Source organism: Lycium ferocissimum, chromosome 3 (assembly GCF_029784015.1).
Source record: "Lycium ferocissimum isolate CSIRO_LF1 chromosome 3, AGI_CSIRO_Lferr_CH_V1, whole genome shotgun sequence".
Taxonomy (NCBI): domain Eukaryota; kingdom Viridiplantae; phylum Streptophyta; class Magnoliopsida; order Solanales; family Solanaceae; genus Lycium; species Lycium ferocissimum.
Window position 1 is genome coordinate 69,644,410 of NC_081344.1, and position 14,121 is coordinate 69,658,530.

General features: G+C 33.4%; 1 protein-coding gene and 1 long non-coding RNA gene across 8 annotated transcripts in view; one reads left to right on the forward strand and one right to left on the reverse strand.

Annotated features, from left to right (window-relative positions):
• Window positions 1-1,068: 1,068 nt before the first annotated feature.
• The window catches only part of LOC132050589 (putative pentatricopeptide repeat-containing protein At1g12700, mitochondrial), a 50,654-nt gene continuing 37,601 nt past the window's right edge, over window positions 1,069-14,121 (forward strand). Inside the window, exons 1-4 of one of the 7 annotated variants that reach the window (XM_059441940.1) lie at window positions 1,069-2,864; window positions 4,089-4,149; window positions 7,377-7,555; window positions 7,611-7,991. In XM_059441940.1, coding sequence (XP_059297923.1) covers window positions 1,143-2,864; window positions 4,089-4,149; window positions 7,377-7,513 — 1,920 coding nt within the window. In that variant the 5' untranslated portion in view covers window positions 1,069-1,142 and the 3' untranslated portion in view covers window positions 7,514-7,555; window positions 7,611-7,991. Of the gene's footprint in view, window positions 3,034-4,088; window positions 4,150-7,376; window positions 7,992-14,121 lie in introns of those variants that run through there. The other 6 variants (XM_059441942.1, XR_009413458.1, XR_009413460.1 and 3 more) reach the window with 6 other exon arrangements.
• On the reverse strand, window positions 7,611-8,905 carry LOC132050593 (uncharacterized). The gene is made up of 2 exons (XR_009413462.1): window positions 7,794-8,905; window positions 7,611-7,744 (listed from the first exon to the last, which is right to left on the reverse strand). It is a non-coding gene; the product is annotated as an uncharacterized LOC132050593 (long non-coding RNA).

A 14,121-nucleotide genomic window follows, 5' to 3' on the forward strand; every position in this document is an offset into this window, starting at 1 on the left:
AATTTCTAATTAATAATTCTTTGTGTTGAATTTTAATTTGTGGAATGATTTTGAATTTTATTTTGGCTGTAGCGTTTTAGTATATTTAAATCATTGTGTTGATATTATATCAATATTTAGTATTTGTATTATACTAATTGAAAATTTGTAATATGTACTTTTAAATTTTAATTAAATAAAATTATTAACTTAATTGTAGTATTTTGTCACAGATATTTAAAATTATTTCTCTCTGTAAAATAATATTGATAGTAGTCATTTGTTGATACTTGTCATTTTCCGTAATTTGACACTCAAAAGCACTTTTTTAAGAAGATTGGCCAAACACAATCTGTTTATTAAAATCAGTCAAGCACTTTTCAAATAAATTAGCCAAAAACAAATTGGCAATTAGCACGATTGCCCTTCATACAGATTGGTTTTTAATTTTTGCCACTCAGTTCGCTGGTCTTTAATTTTTGCCACTCAGTTCGCTGGTCTTTAATTTTTGCCATTCGCTTAAAAAGATGGCCGAAAATATCCCGAGGTACTGTGTTCGAAACCCAGTAGAGTCAAAAATAATAATATTTTCACAAGGCATAGGTTTCTATGCCTATTCAGGCGAAGTTACATAGAACTTATGCCGGAGACGACCGACTTTTCCTTATAAGGCAAACATTTAGTTATACCTTAAGGCAAAGTCTGCCACATAAAGCAAGACTTTTTGCGAATTTTTTTTTAACTGAGCGGGGGTTTGAATCCAGAACCTCAGAGTATTTTCGTACCACCTTTTTAAGCGAAAGACAAAATTTAAATACCGGCAATTTGAGGGACAAAAATTAAAGACCACCCCAAAAGAAGGGAAATCCGCGCAAAAAAATGAATGTAAACTGCTTCTCACTAAAAATACTTTTTAAAAAAATATACTTTTAAAAAAAATACTTCTCAAAATAAGTTATTTTTAGCCGGCAGGCCAAAGAGGCTCTGAGTCCCCTATTTGACTCGAACAATTTTTGAACAGATTGAAAGTATGACCCTATCATTGGTAATTTGGTATGATATGTTTTGACCCGTATAAGTTTAATATGACCCAACTCCTTCATTTGCTATTTCGTCCAAAATTAGGGCACACTTAATAGAATACCACTATCACATCAGTCAAGATGAGGAGAATTTCTCTGTGTATCCCTCACAATGCTATTATGCCCTTTATTTCTTTCTTTGATATTTCCCATTCTTGTTCAACTAGAGCTTATTCTTCTTGCCATACTAATAGATCAATTTCAGTAAAGGGTAAACTTGGGTTAAATAGCAAGATTGAGAATGTCAAGTGTTTAGATGATGCTGTTACTCTCTTCCATCAATTGGTTAGAATGAAGCCTCTTCCTTCTGTTTTCATTTTCTGTAAATTATTTAGGACACTGCTAAATATGAAGCATTATTCTGCTGTCATTCCTCTTTTTCGTGAAATGCAGACACTGGGTATCCCAATTAATAATTTCATCTTGAATATCGTGATTAATAGTTATTGCCTGATGCATCGTGCTAATTTTGGATTTTCGGTGCTGGCCATTTACTTGAAGAATGGCATTCCGTTTAATGTTGTCACCTTTACGGCTCTAACAAGGGGATATTTTGCTGAAAATAAGGTCAATGATGCAGTTGAATTGTTCAAAAAATTGGTGAGAGAAAAGATTTGTGAGCCTGACAAAGTCATGTATGCAACTGTCATGAATGGGCTAAGCAAAAGGGGCCATACTCAAAAAGCTTTAGGTTTGCTCCGGTTAATGGAACAGGGGAATACTAAGCCCGACATATATATCTACACCATCGTTATGGATGCCCTTTGCAAAGATAGAAATTTAGATGCTGCTATCAACCTTTTCAATGAGATGAAGCAGAAAGGCATTCCTCCTGACACAGTCACTTATAATTCTTTTATTGATTATTTCTGTAAGCTTGGTCAGTGGAAAAAAGTTTTGACTTTGTTCTCTGAGATGGTAAACCTCAATATTTACCCAAATGTGCACACCTTCACCATGGTGATTGATGGACTATGCAAAGAAGGAAAAGTCGAAGATGCCGAGGAAATAATGAGACACATGATTGAAAAAGGTATAGAGCCTAATATAATCACCTACAATGCGATAATGGATGGATATTGTTTGTGTGGTCAACTGGATAGAGCGAAGAGAGTGTTTGATTCCATGATAGATAAGAACATTCAACCTGACATTTTTAGCTATAACATACTAATAAATGGATACTGTAAGGAAAACAAAGTGGTTGAGGCCATGCAATTGTTTCATGAAATTTCTCAAAAGGGATCAAAACCTAATATTGTTACGTACAATACTATCTTGCAAGGTCTGTTTGAAGTTGAAAGAATAAGCGATGCAGAAAAGTTCTTTGATGAGATGCTATCTACAGGGCCCATACCCAATTTATACACTCACTGCACTTTGCTCAATGGTTATTTTAAGTACGGACTTGTTGAAGAAGCTATGTCACTCTTTAATAAGTTGGAAAGAAAGAGAGAAAACACTCATATTAAATTTTACAATTTTGTCATTAATGGATTGTGCAAAAATCGTAAACTTGACAAAGCTCGTGCTATTTTTGAGAAGCTTTCTCTAATTGGATTGCTCCCGGATACAAGAACATACAATTCAATAATAAATGGATTTTGTCTAGAAGGGTCGATAGATGAAGCTAATCATATGCTAAGAAAAATGGAGGAGAGCGGTTATTTGCCAAATGACATCACTTACAATGTTATTGTGCGAGGATTTCTCAAGTGCAGAAAAATTAGTGCAATGGCAACATTCATGAAAGAAATGGTTGGAAGGGGCTTCTCATTTGATGCAAATACCACTGAGTTACTGGTAAATGTTATTAGGGAGAATCCTTATGTCCTTGATATGATACCCGAGCTTCACTCGATAAATAAGAAGTGAATAGTTCTTATTTATTCGGCTATGATACAATTTCCTTTTATCCCTGCATGAGAAACGGCATCCTTTGCAATTAGAACATTGCTTGAGCTTTCGAGAGGTATCACTTTTGATATTTTGTTTGTTTTTCTACTCTTATTTATCTTGAAAATCAGATGCCATTGCACTCTTAATATGATATATAATGTGAGTTCACTTATGTGCACACATTGTAAGTCCCGGTATATCGTGTACAGTGTTTTTTAGTTATCTTCAGGTATTATCATTTTCTATCTTTTTGCTATTGGAACAATTTACAACTGCGTGCAACTTATAAATTGCTATTGGGACAATTTTTTCGATGTTTTCTAAAATCATGGTTACTTGAACCATAATTGAAACACTAGAGCTGACAAGATCAACCCCATACTTCTGTCCCTGAACCATATAGTACAAATATTTGTGATTTTCTGAAATTGAATCAGAAGTGGTTCATGTAGGGTATACTCTGGGTGAATGGTCAACACCATATTCGAATTATTTAAGAATATATTTTTGGAGATTTATATATGATCCAAGAGTACTGGGTTCTTTATAGGGAATTGACATTTTCATAGAATGACAGTATTGTCATTATTATTCGAAAAGGGTTGCAATTCATATCGTCATTGACAACTAATGTAGAAGATGGTGGGAATGGATTTCTTTTGAAGACGCAGAAAACTGTTCGCAATTCTCTAGTCTAATTGCTTTTTCATAATTTTAGATTATGGATTCTTACTTTAAGTGTAAACTCTTCTTGGTAGTTTTAAGAATTTGAGGAAAGGGACTCATGCCTTATGTTATACTTCAACACTGTGTTATTCTGCTGGTTACTTTAGTTAATGAGATGGATATAATAGAGCTTTTACGATCATGTGTCCATGTGTAGCTTCGTCATTGTTGTCAAAATATTTAGTTATCTATGGAATATTGAATCATGTGAACACTATAAGAGAGGAGTAACATATATCTAATTTCTTCTATATTTAGTTTTCAGTATGATCATGTTTTTGTCACAAAATTGACCTGGTCTCTAGATCATTTGAATGTCAGCTGTGATCTTTTGTTAATTTAATTCTCCTTCAATAACTTAATATATGATGATGTCAACTTCGTTTATGTATGGGTTTGCAGGACAGGCTCATCACGGTCACAGCAGAAACTTATGTTCTGAAAACGATGCAACTGATAATAGGTACTACTCTCTGCTTCATTTCCTTTTTAGTGCTCTTTTAGTGTATTTGCTTCAAACACAAGAACATAAGCTTAAATACATTACGACATGTTAAGAGCAATTTAAATGTGGAAGTCCACCAAGTTTCCCTATGGGGGTGCTTAAAAGGCCAGCCCGGTGCACAAAGCATCCCGTGTTAGAAGGCTCCAGGGAAGGCCAGCCGGGTGCTTAGGATGTGCAGTTACAAAAATAAAAATTCAGTTTGTTGAAATGAATTTAGGAAACTTATCATCCTCTCAACTTCGTTTACATTTTCTTACATCTATATTTTAAATTACAAATATTCTCTTTTTCGCCTTTGTATCTTTGTTCTGTTCTTTCCAAACCATCCACTAAACAATTGTTGGTAACAGTGTTCAAAAGTGTCCTGGAGCTATTTGAAGTCCTACCTTTTTCCAACTCAGCAGCAGTTGTTTCCGAGTTTCCGACATGCACCATTTTAGTTCAAATAAAATCAGAAACATGTACAAAATCTGAGCTGTAAACTTGAAATGTATGAACATAAGTGCCTTGCATCTTCATACTTCTTCACAGAGGATACACTCCTCTTTATAAATTGAGTTGAGTCAAATATGTCTCTCTTGCCATGTGAAGCATTCAACCTTGTAAGGGCTTTGTTTCTCCATATCAATTTCCAAGGCTATATGTGATGTTGCCTACTACTTTGGGAGAACATCTTGTAACCTGATTTTATCGGAAAATGTCGGATTTGTTTTCCTTCTGGTTCGCCTTGTCTGGTTCTTCTTGCATCCCTTGACATCCTTGTCTAACATTATCTCCTCTGCATACTGGCCATCTTGTGTAAATATTTAGTGTTCCTATCCCGTTGCTGCAACCAAAGGCTTCTAGATCTTTGTTTCCATGAAATTTCCTCACATTTTGCTGTTTCATCAATTTTCACAGTTAAATCTGCCTTCTGAACTATGTGTGGTTGAAAAGAATTTTGTTTTTCTGCTTCTTTGTCCAGCAACATTAACTTGTACAGTGCCTCTGATTTTTTCTCTCAATGTTGCCAAAGACTTGTATGTTCCAGCCTATCAATTTTCCTTGAAGTAATTTCATTTTGCTGGCCAATATGAAATCTGTCACCTCAAATTTGTCCCAATATTTTTCCACCTTGTTCACAAAGCCTTCATGTTGAATTATGATCTTCTGTTTTGCCCTTGTCAACACTGTAACATTAGAGGGTTATGATCCGGTATTACTTTGGCAAGTAGCGTTTGTTTTAAATACTTGAAATTTTCATCTCGCTGTTGAGAACAAAAAACTGTCAATTCTTGAGGCCACCCCTTGAATCTCCTCTTGTCCATGTAAAATTACCTCCACATAGAGGAGGGCCGACCAGCTCTAAGTCGTCAAGAAAATCTGAAAAATCAATCATCCCTCTGATCAATGTTGGTTATTGTTTCTCACATGAGTGTATCTAGTTACATTGAAGTTCATGCACAGCACCCGTGAGCCAATTCCAAACACCCTTTTTTTTAATGAAGTAAGAATATTATTAACAATAAGGGCATTAACTAGCCCGTATACAAGAAGTATACCAAAAAGTAGAAAATCCTACAAGAATACATGATTTTCTATGAAAGTCGCCCAATCATTTATACAAAAAGTAACCTCATGGGTGCACCAAAAGAAATAAGGGAAAAGAGGCTATTTCTCAAGTGTACGATATCTTTCTCTATTCCATCAAAAGCTCTCTTGTTCCTCTCACTCCATATGGTCCACATCAATGCTAAAGGGGCAACTTCACATGCCCTGCATCTCCTCCTCCGTCTTCTACGAGCCCAGCTAGACACTGTTTCTTTCATAGTTCTCGGCATTACCCACTCGAAACCAAACCATCTCATCAACTCCCCCCATAGCGAAGATGCTACACGGCAATGTAAAAGTAGCTGATCTACGTCTTCCCCTGATTCTTTGCACATACAACACCAACTAACACAAGTAATCTTCTTCTTCCTTAAGTTCTCCGCCGTCAAGATCACCCCCCTTGTAGCTAACCAAGTGAAGAAGCACACCTTTGTTGGTACTCTAGGGATCCATATCGAGGTATGTGGGAAAACAATCTCCTCTATCACCAAAAGCACACCCTTATACTGCTGCTTATCTCTTCCCAGACTTCTTTTATCTTTTCTGTTGTTTGGTGCACACACTGGTCAGTTGCCACCTGAAATCTGTGAAATTAAGTGATGGCCCTTTAGGATTTCTGTACAGTTCCAATTTCTCTTGTTCTACATGATAATCATTCCATAGCTGACCATCCAGCCATTTTTTATTCTTGTAAGCAATAGAAATTGGCCTTCCATTTTGACATCAGCATCTTTGTAGTAGTTCCGTAATTCTTATCATTTAAGCCCCTTAGGTTCCAGCTTAATATTTTTCACTTCATGAAGAATTCTTGCATATCCCAAGGTAGGGTAACGTCTGCATACACTCTACCCTGCCTAGACCCCACTTTGTGAGATTTCACTGGGTATGTTGTTGAAGAATTCTTGCATATCTGTTCCCTCCCTTTATTGTTGCTTGTACTACCTGCATAATTTACATGATGTCAAGTTTGTTTAGTTCCTTTTTTTTTTTTGGCTTTTGAGAAGGGAAAAAAAAGGAAGGAACTAAACGAACTTGAGTTTCATTTTTAGCTTATTAGATAAAGATCATGCTTCTCCAGTTTTGCGGTCATATCCCTTTCCATTTTATTAGGAGATGAAAAATCTCTCAGTCCCAATACCGCATTTTGCCATCCCTTATCAAGGTTCTTCTTACTCAGAGCGTAGCCATCTTTTCTTTTGAAGCTTTATTGCATTCTTGCATAGAAGATTCCTCTTCTTGCAAAGTTAATTGATGGCTTGGGGACAAGAAGAACCTTTAATATATGTAATATGTATATATATTAAATAACTTGGACTTCCGGCTTGGTCGCCTGCCGGTCCTGACCTAAAAGGCTATTTTTACTTATATATTTCTAAGAGAGTTTTAGTTCTATTTAAAACGTAATTTAAGTTTTATGTTTTGAATTCTGATGAACTACGTGTTACCTTTCTAAATAGTGATTTGTAGTGTATGTTTCGGCTTTGCTGTCTCTGGAATCGACTTGTTTTTATTCCCCTAAACAATATACATGGAATACTTCTTTATTAGCAATGATTTTTCACGCCTCAAAGTTCTCTTTCAATTTTTCCTAACAGAACCTATCACTTGCCAGATAACCGCATTCACTGGTATGACACGAATGGTGTCCAACGGAGATGTTGTCCGTGTTGTTGCAAGTGAGCGTAGGGGTAAGCTGAACCGTCGAAATGCTTACATAAAAGGAGGTTACTAGATGATGATGACAAGCATGGAGGCTAGTTGCCTTTTTCATTTTAAATGGCGATTTTAACCTTGGTCATCCTAAAGTCTTACTCTTATTATGTTGTGTAAAATGTTACATTAATATCAGAGGTGATAACCAGATATGGAGCAAATGTTAAATCACAAATCCCCTACAAATGTTGTGTTTTTTTTCCCATTACTAGCACGTCTCGCTGTCACAAGTTATGACGTAGCTCGATCACTTAGGCCGACCTTAGGCAGACATCCCTCAGGAGTGTAATGAAGCTCACTAACTTATACAGTACCATTTATTATTTTTCACTATCAGGTCACCTATAGTTATTTTTTAATTGACATGATATGTAGTGTAAATGCTCCTCGAAGTTAATTGGGTAATTGTTACGTGATTAGAGCAATTACCCACGAGAATCAATTATTCTTGTGAACTCATATTTCTAAATTGTAATTCTACTTAAAATTGTGGTTAATTTTTCTACAAAATAATTTTTTTTGTGCATATACATGAAAAGAATTATTTCTGTCACAATTAAATTTACAAAATTAATACTCTTCTACTTTTATTTATTGGTCAGTTTTATTCCTCGTTATATCTTGGGGTTATTTTTCGCCTGCCATTAATAAAGTTATCAAAAATATCTCTCATTTGATGGAAACCCCAAATCCACCATAATATCCCGATTTCAATTAAATTACTTGCGACCTATTCTACTAAACCAAATTAAAACCCAACCCATTTTCTAAAAACGGCCTCTAGTAACTTTGTTTCTTATTCATTTGAGAGTAACATTTATCTGGAGGGGTTAATAATTGCCTTGCTGAACATTGTAAATTGAAACATAAAGATGGTTGAGATCAGGTTCTTGCAAGTTTATCTAATTTCAGTCTGCTTTAGGAAATTTGTTTCTATTATGCAGGGAATCAGTTAGTTTGCCTTTCCATAAACTTGTTGGTAACTTAGAATGGTTAATTGGCTTCTTTGGTTTACTAATTGGCTATGTTAAATTCAAATAGCTTGGGGAATTTTCGGAGTTCAGTTGGTTGGCTATCTAAACTTTTACATTGTTAGTGAGGGTCAGATTCTCTACCTTATAATCCCCTCTCCCATTTTTCCTGTCCCAAAAAAAAAAAAAATTAAAAAAAATCCTCAGCTCTATTATATGTTTATTAACTTCTTCTGAACAGTGTTATGAAAGTAAAGCTAAACTAGTAATAAGATTTGCACTCCAACAGCACCCACAAATTTTTAGCTTTATGTGGGAAATTGAGACGAAAAAGTTGGTGTTTATAGGGAAAATGTGGAAGAGAAGGTGTTGCGGAGGTGTAAAATGGGGTTAGAATGGTTTTTAGAAAATGGGTGGAGGTTTAATTCAATTTTTTGTGCGGATTGCTCTTCATATGAACTGGTCTTTAATTTTTTTCCCCTCAAATCGCTAGTTTTTAATTTTTGTCCTTGCTTACTTTTAATGAAAATTTATGATCTAAAGTACCCTTTTTTGGTGGTGTACAAAATTAGAGATTCTACATTCATTTTTTTTTAATTTTGCGCGGATTGCCCTTCTTTTGGGGTGGTCTTTAATTTTTGTCCCTCAAATTTTTGGTCTTTAATTTTTGTCTTTCGCTGAAAAAGGTGATAAAAAATATCCGAAGATTCTAGGTTCGAAATCCCGCTTAGTCAAAAAATAAAATCGCAAGGCAAAACTTTCGCAAAAAGTCTGCCTTATGCGGGAGACTTCGCCTTAAGGCATAACTAAAAGTTTGTCTTACAAGGCAAAATCTGCCGTATCCGGCATAGGTTCTATGTACTTCGCCCAAATAGGCATAGGTTCTATGTAACTTGCAAATTTTATTTATTTATTTTCGACTCTGCTGGGTTTCGAACCAAGAACCTCGGGGATTTTCGGCCACCTTTTTAAGCGAAGGGCAAATATTAAAGACCAGTGAATTGAGGGGCAAAAATTAAAGACTAGAACGTATGAAGGGCAATCGTGCGAATTGCCCTTATAGGTTTGATCCCCGGCAGAGTAAAATAAAAAACAATTTTGCAAGACAAGGTTTCATAGAAACTATGCCTTGTCCGACATAATTTGTGTAGTAACTAATTTGCTCGGCATAAGTTTATGGAAACTTTTAACTTCATTTCTATAGGACTTATGTCGGACAAGGCATAGTTTCTTTATAACTTTGCCTGTACAGGCATAATTTCTATAAAATCTTGTTGCGAAATTAGGTCATAGAGCCGATTTTTTTTTTTGATGTCAAGGATATTTTCGTCCACTTTTTTGTTACTTAAAATACCAAAGGGAAAAAAAATTAAAGACGTGCGATTTGAAGGGCGAATATTAAAGACCACTTCAAGATAGGGGCATTCGTGCGAATCACCTAGTTTAATTTGGTTTAGTTTAGTGGGTTGCGAGTCTGGTTAAAAGAGTGGAACGGGTAATTTCAACTTAAACTAGGTTATTTAGATGGATTGTGTGGTTTCTGTCAAGTGATGGATATTTTGATAATTTTAGTAACAACAGGGACAAAAATGGGGGTCCGGAACCAAAATAACTCGGAAAAAAAAGAGTATGAACCAAAATACCCCAGCAAAAAGAGAGGTACAAAGGTACCTTTAACGCATGATTTTCATGCGTTATTGGATGCTCTTTTTTTCTTCTTTCTTTCTTTTCTTTCTTTCTTTCTTTCTTTCTTTCACACTTTTTTACATACTTTAGCCATAGATTAATCATGCTTTGAGACTCCAAAACTTGAATATTTTATATAGAACCCTATTTATTTTTGTGCGATTAATAAGGTAGGCTCAACACATTAAGGATATACAAAACTTCGGATTGTCGTTTTAGTGGTTGAAACGTGCTCGAAGTCCATTTTTGTTTGAAGACTTGTTGTCATTAGCTTTAAGTTATTTATGTTTTAGGGTTTCACGTTATTTTTATATTGATGCGTAACTTTATTTTTAGTGATTATAACTTTATTTTTATAATCAATTAACAAAATATCAATTCATGATCAATTATTTATGTGTAATTTTTTTTTTTTTTTGCGTTATACCCTTCAACCCCTAACTAATTGGAGTCCGCAACTTAAATAACCCAAAAAGTGGATTTGGGTACCAAAACAACCCATTAAAAAACCTTTTGGGCACTAATTTATTTGTAAGTTGGTGAAATTTTAAATGGTCATAACTTTGCGCTCGGATCTCCATTTGATGCGATTTTTTTTTTTTTTTTTGAGTTTTTTTTTCGAGATCTATGCGTCCGAACTCGCCGCAAGGTCGTTTTTCCCGCCCGAATTTTTCAAAAACGTCCGTTATCCCATTCAATTTCAATTTTCCCCTCAAATTCGTGCGCAATTTTCATTATTTCTTTTTTAACTCTAATGACGAAAAATATATTTGATTCCATAATCCCGTGATAATGATGTTTTCAATGTCAATTTCAAGGTTCCAAATTCAATTTAAGAAAACAAGTTAGATAGCATTAGTGAACATACAAAATAATAAAAAGTGTCTACGTTGTTACTTTAACCAACTTGGCTTGGTGGTAAAGCCTTTGGCTTTTGACTTTTTTTTTTTTTTTTTTTTTTTTTATCTCATCCACCAAGGATCAAACCTCGGCGGGAGCGTTGAGAAGATATTATTAGTAAAAAACGAACTAATTTATTTAACGATTAACATGGGATAAACAAGTAATTAACATGGGAAAAGTAATTTCAGAAATAAATATATTAACAATGACATAATTAACAAATATTAACAATGCCATAATTAACAAATAATTAACGGAGATCCATGGAGGTTTCGTATTTGTAAATACTAAATTATTTATTATTCTTGAAATTAACTAAAATTTTATACCTAATTAGAACTTACTTAACTAGGATAAGTTATGGAGCATTTAGTTAGTTATTTTGAATAATCCATGATATTGAATTGTTGATTATAATTTACTTAACTCATATAGTTAAAGTAATAACGAACAAAATTTTATATTAACTAACTAATCCTTCGTCAAAAAATTATGTTAACTAACTAATCCTTTTCAGAAATTATGTTAATGATGTTCAATCCAAAACTAAGGATTTAGCTTATCATTTGTTATTCAGGATTTTGTTTATCGTTCGTTATTCGGGATTCAGTTTATTATTCATTATTCGGAATTTACCTTATTGTTCGTTATTCGTTAATGGATTATTTTGGTACCCAAACCCACTTTTGGAGTTATTTAAGTTGCGGACTCCAATTAGTTGGGTGTTGAAGGGTATAACGCAAAAAAAAAAAAAAAAATTACACAGAAATAATTGATTATGAATTAATATTTTGTTAATTTATTATGGATTATTAATTTGTTAATTTTTTATTTATTATTAATTTATTTATTTGTGAAATTATCAAAATAAAGTTACGCATTAATATAAAAATAACACAAAACCCTAAAACATAAATAACTTAAAGCTAATAACAACAAGTCTTCAAACAAAAATGGACTTTGAACACTTTTCAACCACTAAAACGACAATTTGAAGTTTTGTGTATCCTTGATGTGTTGAGCCTATCTTATTAATAGCACCAAAATAAATAGGGTTCTATATAAAATATTCAAGTTTTGGAGTCTTGAAGCATGATTAATTTATGGCTAAAGTATATAAAAAAGTGTGAAAGAAAGGAAGAAAGAAAGAAAAGAAAGAAAGAAAGAAAGGAAAAAAGAAAAAGAAAAAGCATCCACTAACGCATGAAAATCATGCGTTAAAGACTTAGGTCCGTCTTTAAGTCCTTTAACGTATGATTTTTTTTTTTTACTTTTTTTTCCTGGGGTATTTTGGTTCATACCCTTTTTTTTTGTTATTTTGGTTCCGGCTCAAACTTGTAACGGAGGATGGAACTGAATAAGAGTCCGGAGCCAAAATGACTTAATAAAAAACCAAGTGCACCAAAATACCCCAATAAAAAAAAAAGATACAAAACTACCTTTGAGGCAGTAAAATACTGCACTAAAGCATTGGAGACGAGTCTCGTTAATTGCTTTAGTATTTTTTGCGCCTTGTAGAATCGATTAAAAAAAAAAAAAAATTCTATAATGCGGTAAAATATGCGTTATAGAAACGATACAAAAAAAAAAAAAATTTGGCCAACTTTATTTTTTGCAACACTTAGTGTATTTTTTTCATATTTTGACCAATAATTTGTCGTGTGTCAAGACTCCGAAACGTTAATATTTTATATAGAAACTGATATTTTTTTTCTGCGTACAATAATGTAGGATCAATACATCAAGGATACGTAAACGTTTGGATTGGCATTTTAGGGATTGAAAAGGTGGCAATTTCAAGTAAGTTTTGTTTGCAAACTTTAGGTTTAAGTATTCTATATACATAGACGTCTATTTTTGTTTGAAGACTTGTTGTCATTAGCTTAAAGTTTTTTATTTTTAGGGTTTAGATTTAAGTGTGTTATTTTTTAATGTGTAACTTTATTTCGAATATACGCGATTTTTTACGCTCGGACATCTAATTTATGCGATTTTTTTTGCAATATATTCGAAATAAAGTTACGCATTAAAAAATAAACACTTAAGGAACACTTAGTGTTTTTTTTCCATAAAAAGATCGCAACATCTTATTTTAATAAATCTTTTCTTTGCAACATTTAGTATTTTTTTCATACTTTGACCAATGATTAGTCGTGTGTCAAGACTCCGAAACGTCAATATTTTATATAAAACCTGATATTTTTTTCTGCGTACTATAATGTAGGCTTAATACATCAAGGATACGTAAACATTCGAATCGTTGTTTTAGGGGTTGAAAAGGTACCCGAAGTAAATTTTGTTTAGAAACTTTAGGTTTAAGTGTTTTATTTTTTAAGGTTTTAATTTAAGCGTGTTATTTTTTAATCAAGACATAACTTTATTTTGAATATAAATATAATTCTAAAAAATATAAGGAGAAAAACTAGTCGTAAAGTGGTCAAACTGTAGATGGTCATAACTTTACGCTCGGACGTCCGATTTACGCGACTTTTTTTTGATTTTGGGTATTTTTCCAAGATCTATGCGGACAAACTGCTGCACGGCGGTTTGGCCTAGCCGATTTTTAAAAAAACACCTTTTATCCCATACAATTTTAATTTTTCCCATTTTGGGATGATACGCAATTTTTTCTCGAGGTAATGTAGCTATGAATAGCAATTTCATTTTTGTGGTTTCAATTTTTGAAAATAAAGCTGACTAATTTTCTCGACATATAAATTTGACTAAAATTTTAAAAAACTAAGTTTTTTCAAACCTTTTATCCCATAACGATCCGAATTTCATTTGATTATTGAGCCATATTATTGGCGTGGAGTTCTATATAAACTATTGACGTTTATAATTAAAATTGAAAACAAATACTAAGTGTTGCAAAAAATAAAGTTGGCCAATTTTTTTTTGTCTTGTTTCTATAATTTTTTTTTAATTGCTTCTATAACGCAGTAAAATACTGCGCTAAAGGTAGTTTTGTAACTTTTTTTTTATTGGGATATTTTGATTCACTTGAATTTTTATTAACTCATTTTGGTTCCGGACTCAACTGAATAAATGAAAGTAGAGAGTATTT